This window comes from Macaca thibetana, chromosome 11 (assembly GCF_024542745.1).
Source record: "Macaca thibetana thibetana isolate TM-01 chromosome 11, ASM2454274v1, whole genome shotgun sequence".
NCBI classification, from domain to species: Eukaryota; Metazoa; Chordata; class Mammalia; order Primates; family Cercopithecidae; genus Macaca; species Macaca thibetana.
Window position 1 is genome coordinate 113,750,957 of NC_065588.1, and position 24,666 is coordinate 113,775,622.

The 24,666-nt window shown below is 46.9% G+C and overlaps 2 protein-coding genes across 5 annotated transcripts in view; one reads left to right on the forward strand and one right to left on the reverse strand.

The window, feature by feature from the left end:
- Positions 1 to 24,666, forward strand: part of SUDS3 (SDS3 homolog, SIN3A corepressor complex component) — a 1,028,644-nt gene that overhangs the window by 109,569 nt on the left and 894,409 nt on the right. The window lies entirely within an intron of this gene.
- Positions 1 to 24,666, reverse strand: part of KSR2 (kinase suppressor of ras 2) — a 518,463-nt gene that overhangs the window by 64,035 nt on the left and 429,762 nt on the right. For all 4 annotated transcript variants that reach the window (XM_050747896.1, XM_050747898.1, XM_050747897.1 and 1 more), the window contains 5 exons: positions 24,211 to 24,379; positions 15,897 to 15,938; positions 15,157 to 15,229; positions 11,348 to 11,396; positions 8,803 to 9,170 (listed from right to left, as the gene is read on the reverse strand). In XM_050747896.1, the coding sequence (XP_050603853.1) occupies positions 8,803 to 9,170; positions 11,348 to 11,396; positions 15,157 to 15,229; positions 15,897 to 15,938; positions 24,211 to 24,379 (701 nt within the window). The remainder of the gene's footprint in view (positions 1 to 8,802; positions 9,171 to 11,347; positions 11,397 to 15,156; positions 15,230 to 15,896; positions 15,939 to 24,210; positions 24,380 to 24,666) is intronic.

Sequence of the window (24,666 nt, forward strand, 5' to 3'; positions counted from 1 at the left end):
GGAGACAGAGATGGGGGAAGCTGCACAGTGGGAACAATTTTGGGTTGGCTTCCTGACCTCATGCTCCTCTGGTTGCCTCCACCATCCAGCCACTTCTTCTCGGTCCCCTTGCAGAATGTGCCATCTCAACTGGGCCACAATGCTGCAGGTATTCCGGGCTTCAGGTGCTCTGGGCTTCGTCCTCGGGCAACCCTCCTCTTTTCCCCAGATGACCTCAGCTTCAGCAGAAGTCCATGACTTCCATCATCACGTCTATGCAGATGACTCATACGTGGTTATTTCTAGTCCCAACCTTTCGTCCAAGCTTGAGACCAGGATATCTAGCGCCCTACTCAAGATCTCCCTCTTGATGGCTCAAAGCTTAGAGGTTCAGTAACTTGGCCAGTGTACAAGCCAGGAGCACAGCTGGGACACAAATCCAAGTAATCAAACTGCAGCCACTGACTCCTATCATTTGATATTATAATAAACACAAAACACTTGCTGTTTGTCGTGTCAAAGATGTTTTGGCACCTGAGAGAAAATACATGACTTGTACGATTTGCTGCTACCATTATTATTATTGTTGTTGTTATTATATCATTATTATGATAGCATCATTTTATAGGATGATATTATTATAGCATCGTTTTATAGGAGATAAAAGTTATTGAGCATTCCAGTCACAGGAGGCACTATGCTATAGTCTTTTCATATACATCTCTAATTCTTATCACCATCTTGCAAAAGAGATAAATGTTATCCCCATTCTACATGTGGAGAAACTAAGACAAGCAGGAGTGAAGAAATTTGCAATAGACCCAAATGCCAAAGGGGAGTGTTCCATACATATATTGTTTAGTGAATATAGCAAGTCATGAAACAGGGCTGCTGGTGTGAGTCTATTGCTCATGGTAGAAGAAGATCTATCCATAAAGATGAATGTGTGCCTCAGAGCTCCTGGCTGTTCATTAAGCCCACTATTTTCCTCCTGGGAATACAGTTAGCTATTTTCCAGCCTTCTTTGCAGTTATGTATAGCCAATGGACTCAGCACCAGCCAATGGCACATAAGTGAAGTGATATGTACCACTTGTACGAGGCTCACAGACCACCCCCCCCAAGGATGTTCCATGCCCCTTCCTTTTTCCCCAGCTAGAGGCAGAGGACTGTACAGCTTAGAAGAAGGCAAATCCAAAAGATGGACAGGGTTTGGATCCCCCCATACATGGAGAAAAGCCACCTACCATCCAAAAACTTGCATCTTAGACTATTACATGAACAAGAAATAAACTTATATTGTGTTAAACCACTTCATGTTTTAAGGCTTATTTGTTACAGCAGCTACCATTACCCTGACCAATACAAAGTGTGAATTTACACACACTCTGGGACAAATGCCTGGATGGATATACACTAAGATGTTAATGTCATTCTCTCTGGCTGGAGGCAGTATGGGTGAATTTCATTTTCTTCTTTCTGCTGATCTGCATTTGCAATTGCAAACAAGTCATTCACTTGTGTAATAAGATACACAATTTTTAAAAGTGATGACAGATGTCACACGTGCTAATTCAGGATCTTTGAGATTCGAGGAAAGTGGTGGCCAGTGGTGAGGTCTTCAGCCATGCAGATCCTCTGCTGCTCACTGGCTGGATTACACAGGCGTATGCAATGTACATGAGATGATGCTGATAATAATAATGATAATGATGCTGTACATTTATAGCGCTTCCTTCACAAAAGTCCCAGGGTGCTTTACATTTCAGCACAATTAAAGGCAGCCACAGACAAAAAACCTTTTCAGCTGTGCTTTATAAAGGGAAAGCGATTCAGCTTTTTGAACATAAAAGGAAGCCGATTCCACTCGATGATGGGGACGGAATCTTCATGTGCTCAGGCCCCCCAACTCCTATATGTTATATTTAGGACAATCAAACTGGCCTGAAGGGAAACAAAAATCAGAAAGACCACAACTACAGGAGTTACAGAAAAAGCAAGTTGAAATCTCACCCAGGTATCGAGTTACCATCTTAACAGAAGGCAGGGTTCTCCGTGTGTCTGTCTGTCAAATATAGCAGCTTAGTGCTATTATATTTGAAAGCATGGAAAACAGGAACTGATTTGGAGTTGGAAATAAATAATAGTAAGTAGTTCCTGATATTTACTGGATTTAAAATGTTGTGCAAATGAGGCCCTAAGGGATTTCATTACTACCTTGTCCCTAGGAGATGGGTAAGTGCTGGATATTTCATGCATGCGGGCAACAGTTAACCTCACATAACTGAGAAGATACCTCTCAGACTCTGGGAACCCAGCAAGGGGATTGGTGACAAGCGCCAAATGAGAAATTTTTAAAATCATCCTGGGGGGCATGGGGAAATCCAGTTCTTCCTTCCTCTTTTTTCTGGGGGCACACAGTCTGAGCCCCTCAATTACGAGATGTTTAGGTAATGCCCCTAATACCTCGCCCCATCCTACCCCAGTCGCTGGGAAAGGATCCTGATGAAATTCACTGGTATCGTTCCTGAGAGCCCCACACAGGTGGAAATGGCAAACTGACAGTCAGGATACCCCAGAGCCTTTTCTCTCAGCCTGTGCTCTTCGGCGCTGGGTTTCCTTGATGCCATCACTATTCTAACCCATATGCATTTTGACACATTGAACCAACCAGCTGAGTGCAAGAGGAGGTAGGATCTTGGCCATCAGGAACCCCCCAGAGTAGTGTGGGCAGCTTCCATTTAAAACCTTACGCAGGCTTCCCATTGTCTTAGGATAAATGCCACATTCCTTTCTATGGCATTCCAAGCCTTGCAATTATCTGGCCTCTGCAGCCCCTTTCCATAGCTCCTCAAATGTACCAATCTTATGCCTACCCCAGGGCCTTTGCACCTGGGGTTTCCAAGGTGTGCCCGAAGCTCTTGGCAGTCGTAAAGGCAGTTTGCTCCAGGTGGGAAGAAGGACCCGCTTTCTTTAAAGCAGCAGGTCTCACAATTGAGCATGAACCAGAATTCCATATAGGGCGTCTTAAAACCCAGTTCTTCCACCTGAACTGCTCTTTCTCTGCCTCTTGGCATGGCCATCGCCTCTTCATCGTTAGATCCTAGCTCAAATGTCACTTCCCCTATGAAGCCGGCTCTGAGCCCCTCTTCAAAGTAGCCCTCCCATCACTCCGACCCATCGACCGCCCTGTCTATGGCCTTCGCAGCACTTATTACAGTGTTTTAATGATCTTATGTGTTTGTTTAACTTGTTATTGTCTGTCTCTTCTGGAATGCAAAGGCCACAGTACAGACTGCAGACACTGTGTTCTGAGTGTCTATCATGTGGTTTGGCACTGTGCCGGGGTCTGATGAACGTCTGTGGAAGGCACGTTAGTGGAATGTGCTAGCACCGAAGCTAACAGATGGCTCTCAGGCCCCCGGAGGTGCTGATACTGGGTCACGCTAGGCCCTCACCCATGGTGGACTCAGCTGCACACCTCTCAGTAGTGCCTGAGAGAAGAGGTTTCCAAGGTGTGCCCGAAGCTCTTGGCAGTCGTAAAGGCAGTTTGCTCCAGGTGGGAAGAAGGACCCGCTTTCTTTAAAGCAGCAGGTCTCACAATTGAGCATGAACCAGAATTCCATATAGGGCGTCTTAAAACCCAGCTTGCTGGACACACCCGCAGAGGTTCTGATTCAGCGGGGGAGGGTGGGAGAGAGAATTAGCATTTCTAACAAGTTCGCAGGTAAGGCTGGTTAGGGAACCACATGATAAGAAGCACAGATTTAAATAATTTTAGAGTTCAACAAAATTATTTGGGGAGTGGGGAAGGGGGTGAGGTGGGGGCTTCTGTGAGAGACTGTATGTTCTGTGAGTTCTGCAGAGCAGTTTTGTGACTTGCTAATATTTGTGGAATGAGTTTTGCAGGGAAAGATAGAGTATGTGCATTTCTTTGAGGGGACGCGGGAAAGAGAACAGGAGAGAAAGAAGATAATTGGCGTGTAATTTAGGGTTTATATGGAAGAGGAGCGAGTGTGTGTGTGTGCACGTGTGTGTATGTACATGTGTGTGTGCACGTGTGCTTGAGCATGGTTATGCTGGTGCCACAGGAATTTACAGGGTATTGGAGAAGCACATAAACACCAGAAAATCAAAGCTACAAAAATGAAACTCAGTTCTAATAAGCCAGTGGTTCTTAAACTGTGGCATGAATGAAATCCCCTGGTACTTACTAAAAAGGATAGAGGTCCAAGCTAATTGTAGGATGGGGCCTCCGCCCTGAATTGTTACCAATTTCTCCAGGTGATTGTGATATGACCAAAAATGCAGAATCTCTGTGCCACAAAAGTGCTCGCAGATGAAGCCCATTCCCCTTGACCTAGCTAAGGCAGCCATTGGCAAAGAGGGAACCTACTACTAGACTAGTATTCAGATAGACATTTGCTTATTCCCAGTTCTGCCAGTTATTTGTTCCACGATTTGGGCAAGGGTTCCGCCTGCCTTTCTGACCTCAGTTTTCTCACCTGTAAAATAGGCACAAGGATAAACAGGAGAACCTCATCACGCCTGGCCTGAAGAAAAGCACTTGCTGAAAGCTGCTGGAATCTGCGGCTTTTTTGGTTTATTTTTGAGGGCTCTGTCTTGGTTCTACCCCACAACCAGGGAACTGATTTCAGCAAAAAGGCTCAGCCATGTCACCTAGCATGGCTTGGCTTCTGCTGGTTCAGAGCCTCACCCAGTGTCAAAACGGCAACCCTAATATGGTGACCTTCATAACACAGGGTTTGCCAGTGCAGAGTCCCCTGCACTCTGGACAATGTCTTAGGGGCATTTTTGGTTGTCACAACCTTGGGGCTTGGTGCTACTGGCATCTAGTGAGTAGAGGCCAGGGATGCTACCAAACACCCTACAGTGCATGGGACAGCTCCCACCACAAAGGCTTTTCTCACCCCAAATATCAGCAGTGCTGAAGATGGCAGACTCCGCTCTGGGGCAGGGCCAGGCACCGTTACTGTATTAAAAGCTCCCCTTCCTCCACCAGGCTTGAGAACCCCTGCTCTCTCCAGTCGTGCTCCTGACAGCTTCTCTACCCTCACCTTCTCCCCTTTGCCCTCACCTGCCACCATCACAGTCCTTTTTCTGGAATCTGCAGTTTTACAACTTTCTTCTCCCATGACTCTGGTGCAGGAAGGACCAGGTACACCATCTTTGAGATGCATTATTCCAGACCTGTTCCCAGCTGCTTCTCAAACACAGCTCATTATCAGACAAGCAAAGAATACTGTCAGAGTCGGCAGGACACTGCAACAAACATCCGCTTCCACCTGCTCATTTTACAGAAGGAGAAACTGAGGCCTGTGAAACTCTAGATAGCAAGGTAGAAGGGTGAGAGACACTTTCACTCAACTCTATTGGCTTTCAGATTTCACTTGGAGTTTTTCACATGAGTGATTGTGCAGACTGTCAATAGCTTTGCAATAATCCCATAATGACCCAATTGTGAAACAATTTAGCAATCCTGCTGCTAATAGCATTTGTGGCTACAGCAATTGGGTAACTAGTTGGTTATTACTCATTCCCCAAGAGCCACACATATTGCATTGCAAGGAAGCTAATCTTAGAAATACTTGTTAACTTCGATGATAATTACTAAGTAATTGGCTAGAATGTGCCATTGTGAATTGATCCAGAATATGCCAGGTAATTATCTGGTCTTATGTTCCCTGTAAAATAAATCTAGGGTCCAAAAATGGTTCCAGTTGGTTGGCTATCGTCCAGCCATCAACCTCTGCCAGCCAATCGTGCGAATGCAAGTGATTAATCAAATTACTCAAATATTTGGTTTCAAACTGAATGTGCAGATAAGAAACCTAGAGAGCCAACAAGTGGACAGTGCTGAACAGAAAGAGGGATGCACAGAGGCCCTCCCGAAGATAAATATATAACAACACAATAATATGGAATCAATGCCACTTCTCTGGGGCTCATCTGGCATCCTCACACAAAATACCAAAACACTTCAGAGACCAATTACACGTCCCAAAGCTGCAGAGTCTTTATCGTGGTGCCAGGAAAAGGCTGGGCTATTTGTGAAATCTGTAGGCAGTTATGGCGCTTGGGGAGGGGGGCTCAGAATTTTGTACATAATAGAAGAGGGCCGCAAATGCAGCTGGCTTGCAGGAAGAGCAACACATTTTCATAATGACCACTCGTTTTTCAAGGATGGCTGCTGAGTTTGTCTATTTCCAACTTGCTAGCCTTTGAGGAGGGGGTGAGGGAGCCATGGGGATTAGGCTCCATAGATAATGCTGAACCAGGAGGCAGGAGGGTGGTGAGGAGCTGACCAGAGAGAAAGACGGGATAAGAGCTTAAGATGGGAGCAATAGAGAGAAGGCCAGGGGTGGGGAAAAGACCACCCTTCAACCAGACTTGTGTATCCCAAGTAATAGGCTATTGACTGCTGCTAAAAGATGAGGATATATACTGGGTAAGAAAGGGAAGGAAAGGGAGCTAAGGGTCTCTCTGTAGTAGATTGCAAAAATAGCCACAGATTGTCCCCAACCTGCAGCCACATCCTTGCAGCGGGACACTGCAGATCTTCCCATTCAGAAGTAGAGGCTGTGTCTCCATGCCTAGAATCTAGGGGAGAATAGGAGTTTCTTTGGCCAACAGATGTAGGTCTTGACCTCTCGCTGCACTTGGAAACCTGAGACCGCCATGAGAATGAGCCTGAGCTAGGCTGTTGGGGATATCCCCTGACAGTCTGCCAACCAGCAGACACACAAAGGAGGGCATCTAAGACTGACTATCCCCTTGTTGACCCAGAGCTGACCACAGCCAACTACAAGAGCCCAGCTATTCAGTCTGGCTAAGCCCAGAACTGTCCATAGGATACAGAGAAACCACCAAGTTGTGGCGTAGTTACTCAGCAAAAGCTTACACTCAAAACAGCTCAGCCCCTGAAGATTCCTGGGCTGATTTCTTCAGAGCCACTTCTCTGCCTTGTGCAGCATTGAGAACCACCATTTTTATCCTGCTTTAAGGAGGCTTGGAGGCCCATCCCTAGATCCCCAATCTTTCACCAGCGCTTATCATTCAAAGCACGAGTCACTCCGGTCAACCCACCATCCGCATTATCTACGGATACAGAATATAATGCACCTTCTAACAATCACCAAGTTCTTATAAGTGGACTCAAGGAGGTTTTGTCTCACAAGGGAGGAGATCAAAGACACACCAGCTCTTCTCTGAGCCCACAGCATCTGCTCTGGGCCTGCTAAGATGCAAGACTTGTGCATTTGGGGTCTCACTGCTTGAGTTGAGTAGAGGAAGGAGAGAGCTCCTAACGGGCCCTTGGCATCACAGATCATACTAAGAATGCCACTGCAGAGGCCAGTCCTAATGTTACAGGGGAGCCAGTGCCAGAGTTTGAAAACAAACCAAAGGATTGTTTCACAACTGTTTCATCAAAACCAAAGCTATTTTTCCCCCAGTGCCTTAAGCCTCTGGGAGAGGCCAGAGAGCAAATCTGAGAAAGTTCAAGAAACATTTTCACAATGTTAGTTCTCTATGAACTATCCCTTTTGTGTACCCAAAGACCACAGATCCTGGATATTCCAAACTACAATGGTAAAGACTGCAAATGTGCTCTGCAACTTTCATGAAAACCAGAATAATAGTTACCAGAATCTTGGCTCATGCTTGTCATCCCAGCACTTTGAGAGGCAAAGGCGGGCAGATCACCTGAGGTCAGGAGTTCAAGACCAGCCTGACCAACATGGCAAAACCCTGTCTCTACTAAAAATACTAAATTAGCCAGGCATGATGGTGCATGCCTGTAATCTCAGCTACTCAGGAGGCTGAAGCAGGAGAATCGCTTGAACACGGGAGGTGGAGGTTGCAGTGAGCCGAGATCGCGCCATTGCACTCCAGCCTGGGCAAGAAGAGTGAAACTCCATCTCAAAAAGAAAAAAATCTTAATCAGGGGTCTGCAGACTATGGCCCATGGGCCAAATACAGCCCACTCCCCGGGTTTGTAAATGAACTTTTATTGGAACACAGCTCTGCAATTTCATTTGCAGATTGTCTATAGCCGCTTTCAGACTACAGTGGCCGAGCAGAGTAGCTGCTACAGAAACTGTACAACCCACAAAGCTGAAAATATTTACTATTGGGCCCCTTACAGAAAAAGCTGGCTGACTCCTGATTTAGTCGAATATACTCATTTCACATATGGAGAAAGTGACTCTTTGAGAAGCTGTTACACAAATACTTGGAATACAGGGGGAGCAAGACCCGATGTTTCTGATTCTCCATTTAGTACTCTTTGGTTTTGCTAAAGAGTTTTAGCATTAAAAGTATTTTCTGGGTTTAGGCGTGGTAGCTTACGGGCCTGTAATTCCGGCACTTGGGAGGCCAAGGCAGGAGGATTGCTTGAGGCCGGAAGTTTGAGACCATCCTGGGCAACATAGCGAGACCTCATCTCTACCAAAAAATTAAAAAATGAGCCAGGTGTGATGGCACACACATGTAGTGCCAGCTACTTGGGAGGCTGAAGCGAAAGGATCTCTGGAGTCCAGGAGTTCAAGGCTGCAGTGAGCTATGATCATACCACTGCATTTAAGCCTGGGCAACAGAGGGAGACCCTGTCTCTAAAAAAAACAAATAAATAAATTAAGTATTTTCTGGAATCTTAAGTCTTAAACCATGTAAGTAAACTGTACATGGTAGAACTGGAGATGGTCTATTAACCAGAGCGGTCAAGTAAGCAGAAAACCATTTCTCAACCATGCCAGAAGCAGAATTTTGCCAATCCCTGGGTGGGAGCCCAGGTGGAACTGACCTGGTGATGATGGCTAGGTGAGGCGGGCTCATGCAGGCGCCCATGAAAAGCACCACGTTCTCGTGCCGCGTTTGCCTGTAGGCCATCACCTCCCGCTTGAAGGCCTTGAGCTGGTCCTCGTTGTCCCTCTCAATGTCAATCAGCCGGATGGCCACCTCGCCGTGCCAGCGGCCGTGGTACACTTGCCCAAAGCGACCCTTTCCAATGAGTTCACCGATCTCCAGCTGCTCAAAGGGGATGTCCCACTCCTGAAGGAAGATGCTGGTCTGGCTGGCCTTGCGTGGGAAGCTCCGGGCCGAGAGGAGGGACAGATTCATTTCCTCGAAGTCATCCTCTGACTCCTCGGCCTCATCGTGGACCTCTTCATTCTGTGGCCGGAGTGGGAGAGAGGTCAGAATTGGGTTTGCCACTGCCCCAGCCTCCCTCATGGTCCTGCTGGGTCCCGTGTGCATGCGTAGGTCTGGACACATCTCTACATGCATCTGGAGCTGGTGCAGACACACGACCCTCTGTTTCCCCAGGTCTAGAATCTGGTCTAGAATCATACTACAGGGAAGGTGCTGAAAGGGAGATCATGATCATCCACCTCTCTTGTGCTAAATGGGGGGATACTGAGGCTCAGAGAGAAGTGTTATGGGGATCACCCATTCCAGTTTGCTGGAATCTTCGTGGTTTTAGCACCGAAAAGTCCCATGTGTTGCCCTGGGAAGTGACTCACTCCAGGTCATGCAGCCAGGCAGAGGAGAGACTAAGATCCAGGTCTCTGGACTTGAATATTCGATGCCCTTCCTATTCTTCCATAGTCTTTTGGTTTGGCTGTTTATGTGCATGTGATAAAGTTGACAGGCTAGACAGGCTAAAACAACGGGTACACCGTGCATCTGCAGGTCACACGTGACAACTGCCAACATGGAGTATCTTTTGCTTCCCCCAGGGAATTTGGAATTGATGATTCAAAAATTGGGAGAGGTCAGAGCTACAAGCTAGATGTTTGAGGCTCCTACAGCAGCTGGGAAGGTAGGAGACATGAGAGTGAGGGGTTGACAGAATGGGCTTAACAATCAGACAAAGTGAGCTGAAATCTCGCCTCTGTGTGACCTTGAGCCAGTTGCTTTACTTCCCTGAGGCTGCCTTTCCTCATTGTAAAGTGGGGGTAAGAAAATCTGCCCCAGGAGCAGTGTGAGGTTTTAGATGAAGGCCTGTTAAGTTCTTAGTACAGAACTGACCACCTGTATTAAACACCCAGTGGGAGGCCCGAGAAAATGCAGATTCCTGGGCCCCACCCAGCACTATTGGATCAAAATATCAGCAGGCCAGGACCAGGAATCTGCATTTTTACCATGCACACCCACACGACTCAGGCATACTTCGGCGTGACTACCACTAGAGTTAAATGCTCGAGGTGTAGGGACCTACCTTATCAGCATGATATCTAGGGGTGTTTTGGGGTGAATTGCCTCTTGGATTCTCCTGCAGAATTGTAGGAACAGCAGGGGCCAGGGCCAGCAGGGATTCCCAGAGACCCTGGGACCTGATGAAATAGCCTGAGAAGGTGGCCTCTTGAGTGGGTACAGGTCTTCCTGACCCAGAATACCTGAGCAAGCTGCCCCCCTTGGCACACTCAGGAGAAACAATACAGGAGACATTAGTTTCTCCCAGGATCATATTTCAACAACCAAAACAGTCCCAGAAAAGAACACGATTTTCCTTGGAAGCCCTGACTCGATTCCTTTCAGTACAAGACACAGTGCAGTGGCAGAGCTGAGGGGCCAGGACTCCATGGTTTCCAGCCAGGGCATTTTATGTATTTCTGCAGCTGCTTAGGCAGGTGGGAAGAAGCCCCAGCACATTGCCAACACTTCCAAGCCCGGCATCCCTGAGGCCCCCACCTCCTCCCACATATTTTTTTTTTTTTTTTTTTTTTTTTTTTTTTTGAGACGGAGTCTTGCTCTGTCACCCAGGCTGGAGTGCAGTGGCCGGATCTCAGCTCACTGCAAGCTCCGCCTCCCGGGTTTACGCCGTTCTCCTGCCTCAGCCTCCCGAGTAGCTGGGACTACAGGCGCCCGCCACCTCGCCCGGCTAGTTTTTTTGTATTTTTTAGTAGAGACGGGGTTTCACCGTGTTAGCCGGGATCGTCTCTCTATCTCCTGGCCTCATGATCCGCCCGTCTCGGCCTCCCAAAGTGCTGGGATTACAGGCTTGAGCCACCGCGCCCGGCCCCACATATTCTTTTGAAGGCAGCAGGGCACATCCTCCTTGGTAGTCACCTGGCTGTGAGCTGATCTTTCAACTAAGAATGCAAATCTCTTGACAATTTCCGCACAACTGGCTTTTCCATGATGCATGCCATATAATGGCCCATTAGGCTCAGTGCTAGGAGGGGCCACCGCTTGCTAAATGTCCCAGAGTTAGAACATCCATCGGTCAGGGCCACCACAGCCCCAATCTGACCCCAAGCCCTCTGCGTCATCCAAAACGTCAGTCGGCTTTGCCAAGTTCTGGGCAGCCCCTGGAAAATGTCGCTACACTGCTCTCTGATTCTCACCTCCGACGTTGGCTCCACTTCAATTTGAAGTAATGGATTTCCTTCCAAGCTGTAAAGAAAGAAAAAGAAACATGATCCCTAGGTGAAAAGGTAGGTCTGTATATTGAATTTAGCTTTGTATGAAGAATCCCCAGATGGGAAGTCTTCACCACCAAGCCTTTATCTCACATTTCATTTCAACACGTGTGTCTGAAATAATCCATAACCTCGCCACACACACACACACACACACACACGAAACACAGTGTGCCAGGACCTTGTTTTAAGTTGATTTTCTGGGCTGCTCAGGGCTCATTTTTATTTATTGCTTTGGTTTCAACTAATCTAGCAGCTTTCTTATAAACTGGCCTAAACGCCCTGGGTAGACAAGTCCTCAGAGCTCTATATGTTTGCCAGGAAAGAATTAATCAGATCTCCGAAGTTCACACAAATTTGGAATTTGTTGGAAGGATCTCAGTGTTCTTGTTTGTCTGTTCATTCATGCATTCATGCGACTATTGAATAGATGTGTGTGCCAGGAACAGTGTTAGGCCCTTGGAGGGATATAGAATTGAAACTGGCATGGCTTCTGACCTTAAGGAATATTGTGTTCCTACTGAAGGAACTAAAGCCAGTATGTAGATACTATGCAGAGAGGCTAAAAGTAACAAGGCCAAAAGTTAGGTATGAATTGGATAAATGGAGTGTGGTGGGAATTCGAAGACGAGAGAATTACTGGGTGTATTTGAAAGTTCCCAATGTTTGAGGTAGGCCTTGCCAATCACATGGAATGAGGATGTGTGGAATGAAAATAAAAAGACCATATTGAACTGGAAGACACAAGTGTGTGTGTGTGTGTGTGTGTGTGTGTGTGTGTGTGTGTGAGAGAGAGAGATGCATTCACAAGCTCATGAGCCGCAGTTCTGTTCTTAGGAAGCAAACATTTTGGGTATAGATGCTGGCAGGGCGTCACAATGTGTTTGTGTGAGCACTGCATAGGTATTATGGGATGTGCTTTGTGCAGGGCTGTCTTGTGTGCATGTGAGTTGGGTGTACACACAGGATGTTGAGGAGGATGCTGTATGCTGATGGTATAATTGGGTGTGCATTAGAGGTGTGAGCGGACTGTCAAGTGCATGTGACATTTGACATGTCATGGATGTTGGGCACAGTGTGCATTAGAGGTATGTTGCGGGGTTTAGACTTGAGGATGTGCACGTGTTTTTGAAGTGCAGCAGGGAGACAGAATGGGGCTGTTGAAGGCATGGAAGAGCTGAGACAGGTGAGAAAAAAGAGTCACAATGAATACCCCACCCCTCCTTTCCTATTTCCCCAGTGGATCCTCCCTTCCCCCTACTCATTTGGGGAACCTCCCGTATCCTGACCCTCAGATCGCAGGAAGTGGCTGGCTCCACAGAGTCAATCCACTTGCTGGAGGGGGTCCTGGTGAGAGAGAGTCTGAAAGACCACAAGAACTAAAAGAAGGAGAAAGAAAGGTCAATCCCAAAGTGGCATTTGCCATGGTATTAACCAATTATTCATAGCACAGCCTGGGAAAGTGGAATGAACCTGCACGATGACAGCTGACATGCTGGGAACTTGATGCCCTGGGGGGACTTGGCTGGGACAATGCAGCTGGAGTCCCTCCTCATGCCCCAAACCAAACCAGGCCACCCTCCTCTCTGCATCAAGGCGTGATTCCAGCAGCCAGGGCTATTCAATTATTTCCCTCTGCAAAGAGTTGCCATCACTCCACGCACATTTAAGCAGATTGCAAGCAGCTATTGACTGTTTTTCGCTGGTACTTCTGGACTGTCAGTTAATAACCTGGAGTTCATCTTGCACAAATTGTAGAATTGGTTTATGTGAAGCAGAGAAATGATCCGAAGCTAGATGTCAGCACCATATCCCCCGGCAAGTTGCTACTCCTTTGATTTCAGAGATGTACCATGTAAGTCTTTATAAAGTCCTTAAGACCAGTCAGAAAAGATGAAGCAGTTAGGGGACCCAGAAGAAAAACTAAGTAGGCAAAAGGTTGAGTTGGGAAACTGATCAAATCCTAGCAAGCCCCAGGCTTCCATCACAACCAAAGAAGTTAAGGAGGTGACTTTGTGGTTATTACTTTTTTTTTCTTTAGACAGAGTCTCCCTCTGTTGCCCAGCTGGAGTGCAGTGGTACGATCCCACCTCACTGAACCTTCACCTCCTGGGTTCAAGCGATTCTCCTGCCTCAGTCTCCCGAGTAGCCGAGTAGCTGGGATTACAGTTGTGTGCCACCACTCCTGGCTAATGTTTATATTTTTAGTAGAGACAGGGTTTCACCAGGTTGGCCAGGATGGCCTCCAACTCCTGACTTCAGGTGATCCTCCCACCTCAGCCTTCCAAAGTGCTGGGATTACAGGCGTGAGCCACAGCGCCTGGCCAAGCTGACCTCACTTCTGCTGCACAAGCAATAAACCACCTGGAAAGAGGGTCCGTTTCCAAAGGATGCTATGCACAAAGATGTCCATTGCAGCATTATTTACAACAGTGAAATATGGGAAGCAATGTAAAATCCAGCAATAGGAAAATGGTTAAGAAAATTATTCTACATCATATGTCATTTTACAGCCATTAAAAACAATGTCAGACAGGTGTGGTGACTCATGCCTGTAATCCCAGCACTTTGGGAGGTTGAGGTGGAAGGATCGCTAGAACCTAGGAGTTTGAGACCCGCCTAGGCAACATGGCAAATCCCTGTCTCTACAAAAATAAAAAAATAAAAAATGTGTTGGGTGTGGTGGCACACACCTGTAATCCCAGCTACTCGGGAGGCTGAGCTGGGAGGATCACTTGAGCCCAGAAGGCTGAGGCTGCAGTGAGCTGTGATCGTGCCACTGCATTGCAGCCCTGGGTGACAGAGTGAGACTCTGTCTCAAAAAATAAACAAACAAAAACCAAGAACCAACAACGTCTATAGAGAGGCTAAAATAATATTCATAAAATGTGATGTTCAGCATAAAGATAACAAAGCAGGATGGTAACTGATTGCATATCTTGTGGGTCATAACTATGTAAAATATAAATGGAAAGAACACACATAGAAGTTCTAACAGTGGTGAGATCATGAGCGATTATTTTGCCTTTCCCTTTTTAATGAATAGTCCAAATTTTCCAAAATTAGCTTATATTAGTTTTACAATAATATGAACCAGAGGTTAGCAAATTTCTTTCTGCAAAGGGTCATAGAGTAAATATTTTTGGCTTTGGAAGCCCTACAGTTTCTATTACAACTACTTAACTCTGCTGTTACACTGAGAAAGCAACCCTGCACAATACATTGTAAACAAATAGGCATGCTGTGTTCCAATAAAACTTTATATAAAAACAAGCAGGAGGTTGGATGTGTCCCACGGGCTACAGTTTGCTGATTCCTGGTATAAACCTAAATGAGACTTTCAAAAGTTATTCCATGTTCAGTGACATGGAATAACTGCCCTTTCATTAAGCCCCAACTATCGCCTGGGGAAAGCTGTCTTCCTAATCAGACGGGTATTATGGGTCCTTAGGAAACGGTCCAGCCCCTGGAGAATGCATTTGACAGGCAGGGGCAGAGACACGAGGCATAGCTGCTCGTGAGGAACAGCATTGCCTCTCTCTGCCTGAGCTCTTACGTTCTTTCTCTTTGCCTAAGTTATTCCCTGTGTCTCTCTGCACCCCCTGTACATCTCCCTCTGCCCCCAACTCCACCAGTTCCAGGAAGAGGAGGAAAGAAGATAGGGAACCGGAGTGGATTGTAGGGCCAGGGCTGGGAATCTCGGAGAAGGGGGGAGATGTCTCTGTCCCACTTACATTGGATTCGAGGTCACCGGATGCAGGATGACCTGGGGCGCCCGGGTCGGCGTCTCCGGCACCGGCACCACATCTGAAAACCAGAGATTGGACATTCAGAAAACAAATGTGAAGTCCACAACCCTCACAAAGGCCTGATTCCTGGGTGACATGGTAGCTAATTTTTCACCCGATCTTGGATCTCTGCCCTTGGCCAATCTCCTTTCTCCTTTCCTGGACCACCTGGACTCTACCTGCTCAGCTGGACCAGGGTTCTGGATGACATCCTCCACAAAATTCCTCATGGTTGAGTAGGGGGCTGCCAGAACCCTCAAGCATCCGGCCTGAAGCATTGACTGATCATCTCTGAATCTTCCTTTCTCCTGGGTTCCCTCTGGTATGATAAGGCCCCTTGGTTTCACATCTTCTCAGTACCCAGCTCAGGACCCTATGACCATCTCTTCCCTGCCACATGGCTCTAGACCCCTCCTCACCCTTGCCCATTGTTCCACGGCACTCCACCCTCTCAGGCCTTTCCATGGCGCCTTGGGACCTCCTTGGGTCCCACTGTGCCCTTAGGACTTCCCACTCTTTCTTTTCCACTTCCATGTTCAGCCATTATCCTGGAGTGTGATGGTTCCACTACCACCCTCTTTGATCTTAGGCACCCCCACAACATCTGCCTCCATTCATCCCAGCAACTCCTGCAATGCAGCAGGGCTTGTTCAGAAGGGGCTGCTTCCAGCTCACATGAAACTCACCTGGGAAGATGAACTGCTGCTTGTATTTGTAGTAGTGGGATGCTTGCAAAAGAAAGAAAACATCAGAGTGAGTGTCCCCAAGGAGATGTCCCTTCACGGACCAAATTGAGCTCTTATGGCCACCACATGGTCATTCTCTGCCCACCTTCAAGAGTTTTCACACTTCTGCAGACAAAGGACTGCAAACATGTGTAAAGAAACCAGAACTCTAAACATCCATGCCAACCCTCCCATCTGATATCTCACACTCCCTAAAATCAGACTGCTCCAACTCAAACAGACGTTCTGACTACAATACCATTTTTGTGAAATGCATAATTACACACACACATACAGAAGAAGCCTGCAAAGCCATAATCCAAAATATTAATTTTTCCCCCTTTTGGCAGAATGATTACAGTGGCTTAAAAAATCCTTTATGCTTTTTCTGTACTTTCCTAATTTTCTGCAATGAGCATCGTACCAGTTTTCTCTTTTTTTGTGGATGTAACAAATTACTACAAACTTAGTAAAACAACACAAATGTATCCTCCTACAGTTCCGGAGGACAAAAGTCTGAAATAAGTCTTACAGGGCTGAAATCAAGCTTAGTTCCTTCTGAGGGCTCCAGGAAAATCTATTCCTTGTCTTTTCCAGTTGTTTGAGGCTGCCTGCATTTGTTGGCTCATGGCTCCATCACTCCAACCTCTGCTTCTGTTGTGCCATCTCCTTCTTCTGCCTTTGACCTTCTTGCTTCCCTCTGATAAGGACCTTTGTGATTATATTTAAGGACTTCCCAGATAAGCTAAGATAATAGTCTCATCTCAAGATCCATAACTTAATTACACCTGCAAAGTTCCTACTGTCCTTTAAAGCAGCATCTTCCCAGATTCTGAGATCAAGACATGGATATCTTTTGGGAATTATTCTACCTACCACAAGTATGCATTAACTTCTGTATTTAGGAAAAAGTTACATAAAATAAATTTTCTGGACTTCACTGCTGGTTCCCTGACAATTCCTTTTACTTCTAATCTACTCGCCAGAGGCCAGGAGTCTTGGACACTTAAAGGTTTCTAACATGCTAATACTCCATTGGGGAACAGTGCCTGGAATAGGGGGTCAAGGGGTGTTGGGGGCAGGGGACACAGAGCTTTGTGTCCTCAAGTAAATGAAGAGGGCAGGGATATAGTCAGATGAGTCTGTATTGGTGAATCCACTTCCAGAAACAATTCGATGACATTCAGGGACAAGCCACCATTGGAATTGTTTTATCAAATATTAGCACAGTAGCTCAGAGCCTAGAGTCTAGAAGCTGATCCTGAATGGTCAAATATTTGCTCTGCCTTTGGCTATTTGTAGAGACTCCAAGTCTCACTGCCCATATGTGTAAAATGAGGATAATAACAGTCCCTTCCTCAAAGGGCAAGGACCATCACTACAAGATAAAAGTGTATTCAAGGTACCGAATTAGTATTAGCTTTGAGATAAATAAACACATTTCTAAGCTCTCTTAACTAATAGACAAGAATGATTTATAGCTAAGAGATAATCACATAGTTCCAAGTGCTAACTAAATGTTTTGCCTTGGGGAAGCAGACGGAACACTCTCCCTGAGGTTGAAATTTACTGATAGATTCCTTCAGGATAGGGAGTAAATCCTACTATCTCAGGACCTCAAACTCCTGGTTCTGTGCCTTGCACCAGTCAGCGTGCAACATACATTTGTTGAATTAATCAACTCTCTTTATCATAGATGAAACAGCAAAAACCTTGGGCTTAGTCCAATTCCAGATTGTATCAAATAGTTGGAGTCCAGATGGATGCATTTTTGATTCTGGAAAATGAGATGTCCAGGGCAAGAAGCAACTTATTCGAGGTCACAGAGCAAAGCTTTAAAAGAAAAGCACCCTCCATGATTTCAGGGACCGTTTTACTGTTAGATAACATGAGTTTTTCATTGCATGCAACTATTTTATTAGTCAACAAGGGGCTAAAATTAAAACAGGAAAACTACCCGAGGCTCTTAAGAGGCTTGGCTGATCTTTTCCCTCCCCAGCTCTGACAGTGATGGGGGATTCAGTGTCTGTAGAAAACGTTCGCTGACAGCTATGTTCTTGTTGGGCAATGGAGAGCAGGAGCAGCTTCAGAAAGTCCGAGAAGGGACAGGTGTCAGGCAACGGGACACCAGCAAATGCCTCCACACCCGAAGCCAACGCCCTCCTTGACTCCTCCCCATGTGCCATGGAACAACTCGTTCCTGGTGACTGAAAGGGAAACACGTGGCCAGAAGAGGAGGAAAGACATTGTTGGGAGACCTGTTCTTCCTGCTGATGACAGACACCATCAAGAAGTGGCTCTAAAGAACAGCTGGTGACCTTGAGTGGGCTGCTCAGGAGAGCCCAGTGGCTCCTGGCTTTCTGGCATCCAAGATGACTCAGGACCTGGGAGGTTGCAGATGAAGTCAAAGAGACAAGCAGGCCACTTTGAAGGAGCCTCCCCTCCAGAGCCCCCATGCCTACCCTGAAGCCTCCCAAGACAGCAGCCAGAGTGGTCTCCTAGAAGGAAGGAAGAAAGGTCAAGTTGTTCTCTGCCTAAACCTTTCAACTGCATCCCATGGAGTCTCACATAAAATCTAAAATAGGCCGGGCGCGGTGGCTCAAGCCTGTAATCCCAGCACTTTGGGAGGCCGAGACGGGTGGATCACGAGGTCAGGAGATCGAGACCATCCTGGATAACACGGTGAAACCCCGTCTCTACTAAAAAATACAAAAAACTAGCCGGGCGAGGTGGCGGGCGCCTGTAGTCCCAGCTACTCAGGAGGCTGAGACAGGAGAATGGCCCGAACCCGGGAGGCGGAGCTTGCAGTGAGCTGAGATCCGGCCACTACACTCCAGCCTGGGCGACAGAGCGAGACTCCGTCTCAAAAAAAAAAAAAAAAAAAAAAAAAAAAAAAAAAAAAAAATCTAAAATACTGCTAGGCCCAGACCCTGCAGCCCTGAGTCTCTCTGGAGGCCACTTTCCCTTGTTTATGGCACTTGGGCCCCTTCTTGTGACTGGGCCTTTGCCTTACTTCCCCTACCTGCAGAACTCAGCCATCCAGTGACCCTCCAACCTAAATCTGTTCTCTTGCATTTGCTCAAGGACCCTTGCAAAGACTCTTGGCCATCACAGCCTTCATCACAATCTATAATCCTGTTTTCATGCATATGTTTATTTGGTTAACACCTTTCTTTCTCACTAAGCTATACTTTTCATGAGAACTAGAGCTGTTGTAGGCAGAATAATGCCTGCCCCTACCCCCACAGCATGTTCAGGTCCTAATCTCTGGAAATTGTGAATCCATTTCATTACATGGCACACGGGACTCTTTGGATGAGATTACTTAAGGATCTTGAGGTGGGGAGATTATCCTAGATCATTCGGGTGGGCTCGACGTCATCACAAGGGTCCTCAGAAGAGGGAGGCAGGGTCAGAGAAGGGGATGTGATCACAGAAGCAGAGGCCAGAATGAGGAGGGGCCACAAGCACAGTAATGTGGGCAGCCCCTAGATGCTGGGAAAAGGCAAGGAGATGGATTCTCCCTGAGACCTTCCAGAATAAACCAACCCTGTTGACATCTTGGTTTTTAACCCAGTGAAGCCAGTTTTGGACATCTGGCCTCTAGAACCATAAGATAATAAATCTGTGTGCTTTTAAGCCACTAAGTATGTGGTCATTTGTTACAGCAACAATAGGAAGTGAATACAGGGGCTACAATATGGTTTGTTCACTGCTCCAAACCTAGTGCCTAGTACAGTAGCTGGTACAGAGTAGATGCTTCATAAATACTATTAACAAAATGAATGGATGAACACAGTCTGAGGGTCAAGAAGAAAATTTGAAGAGAAAAAACTGCAGCCCTGGGCAGTGCATGAAATTCAGGTCATTCATTCATTCAACAAACACTTAATGAGTGCCTTCAGTCACAGGCAACGTGTCGGGCTTTGAGTGTGCAGTGGTGAATGAAGACACATTGCCTAGTCTCATGCAGCTGGCATTCTGATGGAGGAGACAGACACTTAACAAATGAGTACGTAAACCAGATCATGGCACAGAGTGATGAGCGTAAAAGAGAGGCTTGGGAGAGATTGATGGAAAGGGGAAGGGAGGAAACACTCCCACGAGTCCAAGTGGCCCAAGTGAGGTCTCAGAAATCCTGCAAACTCCACCAAAGGCAGATTCCACCTCCTTTCTTCTCCCTTTGAGCCATTAGAATTTGCCATTTCCTGGAGTTGGGGGTATGTGTGTCTCTGTGTGTGTGTTTCAAGATGGCTCTAGGTGGCTCCAAAGAAAAAAGGTATTTGAGCACTCCAGCCTCAGAAACCCATAAGACAATCATTTCCAAAGCCTCTTCATCTATCTTGCCATGGTGGTCGCCACCACAGCTCTGAATTGTTAGCCCCATGTTACCGATGAGAAACAGACCTAAACAGAGGCAGTGCCATGCTCAAAGCCACACAGCTAGGAAGGAGCAAAGCTGGGATCCAACCCCAGGTCTGTCTGTCCATGTAGCACTCTTGACATCACCTTATACTGGGCCATGTCCAACATGGTCCCAGGACTCAGGGAAAGGTGGTTAACAGGAGGTCCACCCAGCTGGCAGTGCACAGTAACAAGTACCACCGAGGCTGCACACGCCACGCTTGGGTTCTAACAGCCTTTTCACCACATGTCCTGAGGTTAACAGACGAGTTAAATGGCTGGTCCACCCCCCACCCCCTTTTAGACAAGAATGTTCTAGATGAATCAGTGCTGGGGACATTGTTATGCCTAAGCTTTAGCTTAAATAGCCTTCAGAAAACTCAACATCTGGCAGGGACCCACCGGCTAAGTTCCATTTTTCATTAACAGAAGCTCCCAGTCAAGAGTGGGACAGCCAGCCAGATCTTTGTACAAACAGGACAGGTACTCATGACCCTGGGGCTGTTTTGCTAAAACTGCCTAAGACACAGGGTATGTCCAACTGTACTTCCAAAGGTTCTATTTTGTTTTCCATTTCAGCACTGAATTTTATTATTCGATTCTAAAATGGATGCACACTCATATATGTCGTAGAAGTAAGTGCATGAGATAAAGTCCCTCTCCTCAATGGTTGCCATGAAGTTCTTCCAGACTTTACTGTGCACATGCGAACACATATACACACACTGGTACACAGACATACATGTATGTAAATATTTTACAATAAACAGAATATTATACTGATGACTTTGCAAATCACTTACTTTCTACTTGAGAAACATTACAGATATCTTTCCATGTCAGGAAATCTACATAGAGTACTATATTCCTTTGAAAGTTTGCAGAATATTTGGTTATATGGATATATGTGTGTATTCAACCATTCACTGCCCACTCTTGATGGGCATTTGGGTTAATTTCAGTTTTCACTGTTACAATGAAGTCCTTACACACAGATCTCTGCACCCTAGTGCAAGTGTTTCTGTATATACATTCCTAGAAGTGATATACTGGTCAAAGAAATGCACATTTAAAACTTTAACAGGGCTGGGTATGGTGGCTCACACCTGTAATCTCAGCACTTTGGGAGGCCAAGGCGGGTGGATCACCTGAGGTCAGGAGTTCGAGGCGAGCCTTACCAATATGGTGAAACCCCGCCTCTACTAAAAACACAAATATTAGCCAGGCGTGGTGGTGTGCACCTTTAGTTCCAGCTACTCAGGAGACTGAGACAGGAGAATTGCTCGAACCCGGGAGGTGGAGGTTGCAGTGAACTGAGATCGCACCACTGCACTCCAGCCTGGGTGACAGAGCGAGACTCCATCTCAAAACAACAACAACAAAACAAACTTTAACAGAAAATATCAAATTACCTTCCCCAAATGTTTACTTCAGTTCATACTCCTATGGCAAGATACATTGGGATTTCATCTTTTATTCTACAATTCTGTCTAGGCCCCCACATTAATTAACAGTGATAATGAGAAATGCAAATAAAGGTAGCCACTGTACTTTATTATTATTGTGTTTAATAATAATCCAAGGAGCCCAGATTTGTTGAGGTCTTCAATGAAACTGTCACTCTGCCAAGCTTTGTCCATGTATTATGACATTTCTTTCTAAAACAATTATCTAAGGTGGGTACTATTACAATCTCCATTTTACAGATGAGAGCACTGAGGCCCAGAGAGGCAAGTTATTTGCCCAACATCACACAGACATTAAGTGGTAAAGCTGAGATTTGAACTTAAGTAGCTTGGCTGCAGAGCCCACACTCTAACTGCCATGCTGAAGTGCTTTTACCCAAAGGACCCCTTAGCTCAGCCCCCAAAGAGGGCCAGGACCTTGTCATGACCTGCCATGGAGTGGGGGGGGGGGGCGGGGAATGAGGTGGCATGCTAGAACAACACATTTTCAGGCACCCCTCCTTGAAGACTCTGGCTGAGGGAAGGAAGGAGCTAAGGGACACCCTGATTACTCCAGGTTAGGCAGGTCTCTTGTCTGGAGACGCCAGCAGATTCTTTAAGGGATGAGAAGAGTTGTGGTGCTTTTGTGCACAGTTCTCCCATAAAACGGGCCCTTCCCCTTCCCTTGGTCCATAAACAAGTGCCAACAATTTGAGAGAAAATACTCCTGAAGTCAGTGTCTCCAGGGAGTGAAGTGGCTACAGGAAAGCATCGGGCCCACTTCCCCTAAGAGTGAGTGGTCATGGGAAGTCTAAGGGTCTTTTCTTTTCCCTTTCATCTCTTTCTGAAGAAGTGAAAATGAACAACCCTGGAGATGGCGGTGGGGGCCCTTCTGTCTGTGGAAATGCCGGGCAATGAACCAGCGGCACTTACTAAGAGGATTCAGCTGGTGACTCACACGGCAGTCCCTGGTGGGTGCCAGGTGAGCGGCCCCCACACAAGGCGGATATGACGCTGTTAAATTCAGACTTGAACTTAACAAAAAACCCAAAGTTCCAAGAATTCAAAATATGTGCCATCTCTGTGGACGTAGCCCAAATCAAAACAGTGTGGGCAGGTGCTGTGACTGGCTTGTCCTCAGATGGATGGTTGCATGCGGGTGCTGCCCAGGTGTGGGGCGGGGCCTCCATTTGCCTCCTGGCCATTCACTCATGCCTGGTTAAGCTTAGAGGTGTGAGCTGCGGCCAAGGACCTAGGATTTTTTTTCATAGTGTGAGGCTTGTTGACTCAGGAGGAAATCAGGAGCTAGACCAGAGTAACCAAGGGAACTTTCAGTGATGATGGAAATGCTCTATACCTGAGCCATTCAGTATGGCAGCCACCAGCCACATGTGGCTACTGGGCCCTTGCAATGTGGCTAGTATAACCAATAAGCTAATTTTTAAATTATATTTAATTCATTTAAACGTAAATAGCCACACACGGCTAGCGGATACCATATTGAACAACACAGATGTAGACTCTGGTTCCAACTGGCCATGCCAGTCCCACCAGCCTTCTTCTTGAGGCCAGCTGCAGTGCCACAAATACGGCTGAGTTGGAAGCATTCTTAGGGCCCTAGCACAGGAACTGGGCTAGGCTGGACCCTGGAATAGATGGGGAGATTCTTAGGTCTGGTCTACCTGAAGGAAGAAAAATATCCCATTCTTAGGTCTAATGACAAAGAAGGTCAAGAAGCCACAGTGTCCCATGAGTGGCTTCTCTACTATCATCTCATAGCCCAGTGCATACTCCCTGGTCAACAGCCTAGGTGCCTTGTAATTCCTGAGCTAGAGGAACCTTCCAGATCATCTTGTCCAACTACATCTTTTCAGATGTGAGACACAGCAAGAATGTGATAGACCTGGATCTTGACTCCAGGAGACCAGACTGCTCATTGACAGCCCTGTCCTCACATCTGGGTTAAGACTCAGTATGCAGCCCTGCTCAGATGTGTGCCCCTAAGATCTCCAGCACAGGATCTAGCTGCCAATTTTAACCAATTTAGCTCATAAGATAACTGTCAGCTCCAGAGTCAATGGTTCCCTTCTGTGACTTAGACTTAGGCGAAGACCCTGGGTTGTAGCTTGCCAAAACACACAGTCTCTAAGAGTTCCTGCACCCCTTTGAGCCTCTGTTTCTTCATCTGTAAAAGGAGCTGATAATGCTTACCTGTGGCTGTTCCAAAGATTAAATAAGTGATATAGGGTAATTGCTTAGGATACGATAAGGGTCAGTCCTCATACTTCCTTACCCCTCTCTGGTCATCAATCCGTCACCTTCCAGCAGAGACTTGCTGTATCAGGACTCTGGCGTGAACCCACCCCCTCCCTAATCTCTGCCCCTCCAATGCTGCACACCCCATATCTCCCCAAGCATGGAGGTACCTGGCAGGTTGAAGTTCTTCTGCTGCCGTGTGCACTGCGGGGAAGGGTGTAGGGGAGAAGGCGGCGTGGCACTAGGAGGGAGAGGGGGTGCTGGCGAGGAGGGCGTGGAGGACGTCGTGGAGGAGGGGTTGCTGCTGGAGTCTGGCTGGTAAGGGACAGGGATGTGGTCCTGCAGAGAGAAAACAGGGTAGGAGTCAGGGACAGGCAGGGAAGCAGAGACACAGCAGAAAGAGTGGGCTGAGCAGGAGAGGCCCCCACCCCAGCCCCTGCACCAACTCTTGCCCTTTCCTCAGCCACCAGATCCTTCCAAACTCCCTCCTGCTTCATCAGCCCTGCTGGGCTGCATCCAGCTGTGGAAGGAACAGCCTCTGCAGTCGAATTCCTGTCCACTGCTTGGACCCCAGAGTGAAAGGTGACCGTGTAATGAAAACGACACAGGTGACAGCCACTCACCCT